This window comes from Sphaeroforma arctica (genome assembly GCF_001186125.1).
Source record: "Sphaeroforma arctica JP610 unplaced genomic scaffold supercont1.152, whole genome shotgun sequence".
NCBI lineage: Eukaryota > Ichthyosporea > Ichthyophonida > Sphaeroforma > Sphaeroforma arctica.
Genome location: NW_014040406.1, coordinates 83,452 through 85,900, shown reverse-complemented (window position 1 = coordinate 85,900; position 2,449 = coordinate 83,452). Strand labels below are relative to the sequence as shown.

At 41.7% G+C, this 2,449-nt stretch overlaps 1 protein-coding gene across 1 annotated transcript; it reads right to left on the bottom strand.

Annotated features, from left to right (window-relative positions):
* Positions 1 to 1,926: 1,926 nt before the first annotated feature.
* On the bottom strand, positions 1,927 to 2,248 carry SARC_03114 (hypothetical protein; the record flags this gene model as incomplete). Its single annotated transcript, XM_014303107.1, has 2 exons — positions 1,927 to 2,167; positions 2,198 to 2,248. 2 exons carry the CDS (start codon positions 2,246 to 2,248, stop codon positions 1,988 to 1,990), a joined length of 231 nt encoding a protein of 76 aa, XP_014158582.1. The 3' UTR covers positions 1,927 to 1,987.
* Positions 2,249 to 2,449: the final 201 nt, after the last annotated feature.

Sequence of the window (2,449 nt, the reverse complement as noted above, 5' to 3'; positions counted from 1 at the left end):
GGGTTACGCTCACGCTTCTCGGCACAAGTGATCTTGTACCCGTTCTTACCACTGCCAGAGCTGCTAGAGGCTGTGCAGTAACTCTCCGTACACTTGGAGAGATTGCCGCAGTTTCCAGAATACTCGCAGCACACCTTGGACTCGTCGTATGACTTCCCAGTGAATCCCTTAATACCACAAGTGATCTCCTGCTCGTATGTGTGGGCGCTGACAGCAACAGCAACGGCGGCAATAGTAGCGATGGTGGCAAACTTCATTGTGATATAGATTATTAGTTATTATAAGAAAGGTATAGTTGAATTGATTGATGAATTTAGAATACGACGGCTTATATAATGCATAGGTCCATGGTAGTCGCCCTTTATTTTGTTAGTACACAATGTATGGTGTCTCTGTGAAAGTGGCTTTTGTAATATGATCTTGTCGATTATGTGCTGTAGGTCTGTGTGATGATGATATACATTGCACAACGTGTTCATAACTGCATGGAGCATGTATGAGAAAATTAAATTCAAATTGAGAGCGTACACTCCGTATATAGAGCCATAGAGTTAAGAGTAGACAGCTGACAGGTAGACAGACTGTAGGAGAGTATAGACGATAGAGCTACAACTTACAAGTTACATACAGTGCAGTTACTAGAGTTTACCGTAGAGCAGTCCGGCGGCGGTGAGTCGGTGTCCCTCGGTGTCCCGTGTCCGGTAAGCTGCAATAAATAATAATACCTGCAATTTCAAATTTGCCAATTAGCCGGCCGGGTAATGCCTCGTAAGGCTCGTATTAATCTACTCCGTTCGTAGAGTAACATGTGGCATTCGAATCTGTGAAAACTGAAAACTACATGTAAACTAAACTGTAAAGTAAATGTTTTTTTAACAAAACAAAAAGAGTTGTTCTCAGTCAACAAGTTGGATGTGGCAGTCTGGCAGAGTGTCACTGTGTCAGATTCCAGAAAGATGCAGTGTCAGTCTCACTCTGTCAGACTGTCAGACATCAGTCTCAGTCTCTCAAAGTCTCTAGCCTCCAGCCTCGCAATAGTCTGCAGTCACGGCTTTGACTTCACTGCTTCCAGCTTCAGCCTTCCACTCTCTTCAGGGCCAGGCTTTCAGATCTCTCCCTTGTGTCAAGTCTGAATTTCAAATTCAGTCACATAATTATATCGACGGTAAACTTTCAGAATGTTAGACTGCCAGTTGACTCGTTCAGGCTCACGGAACTCGGGAATCCCGGAACCGCGAACCGGCTGGGGGCCCGGGGGGTGGGGCGGGGAGTGGTTCTCTACTATTTTTTTAAATATTGAAAAATAGTCATATGACATATGGTCCTATTGTCATTCATCGTCCTACTCTTCTATAAACGTTTCACTTTTTTAAAATACTCGTTAAAGTTAACCGTTTTATTTATTACTTCGAACATTTTATAGTACACAACATCGGAATTTCAACCGGGTGCAGTTCCAGAGTGAGCAGTTCATCTTTGGAATATCTCTTTACACATATGTCAAACAGTCAGCCTGACACACCCAAGTTATGAAGTTCACAATGCACAATGCACAAAAGTATACACCGAGAAGTAGTTCCTTATGGCGAAGCAGTCAACAAAGGCATATTGTTTTCCAGGGAATCCTGAATAGCAAATGTGGTATATATTAGTCAACTTACACTATCAGCAGAACGAATCACTACTTCATGGAGAAATTCCCATCAATCTACAGATCTAACCAGCAGGATCACTTGTTTTCGTGGTGTTAATTGATCGATCTTATCGAATAACTCACAGTTTCTTATTGACATACCGCCTAGCCATGTATTCCATTTGTGGCAAATAATAGTAATACATAACATACCATAATAAACCACAATCTCGCGTCTATGAAAAGCTATTCATGCCATGCTTGACATTTGTCTGCGAAGTATGTAAAACATATGCTATTTCTCAGGTACTAATTTATTAATTAATTGTCAAGTGTGCAGAATCTACAGGCAATTTAAAACTGGAAGTCGGATCGCTTGTAAACATCGGACGAGTGGGCTTCCTTCTCGCAGTATGACTGAGTGCACTTCTTCAAGTCGCCACACTCACCGGACCACTGGCAGCACTCCTTGTTCTTGTGGATAGGACCCTTCAATGCATCAGGGTTACGCTCACGCTTCTCGGCACAAGTGATCTTGTGGAAATAGAAAAATACATATTGTACCATATAGTTTTTTTCTTCCACTGTTTCAGTGTTTTGGACTTTGGCCTTCATCTGCCGCTGTGGCCCTTTATATATTTTTTGTTTTGTACATATAGCTTTTTTGTCTTTCAAAACCCACCAATTTGTTCACCAGATCTTCGTGAAAGTTAAACGTTCATACTTCAATAGTACCCTCGGAATTTCAACTGGGCGCAGTTCTCGAGTGAGCAGTTAATCTTTGAAACATCTCTTTACACATACGTTAAATAGTTT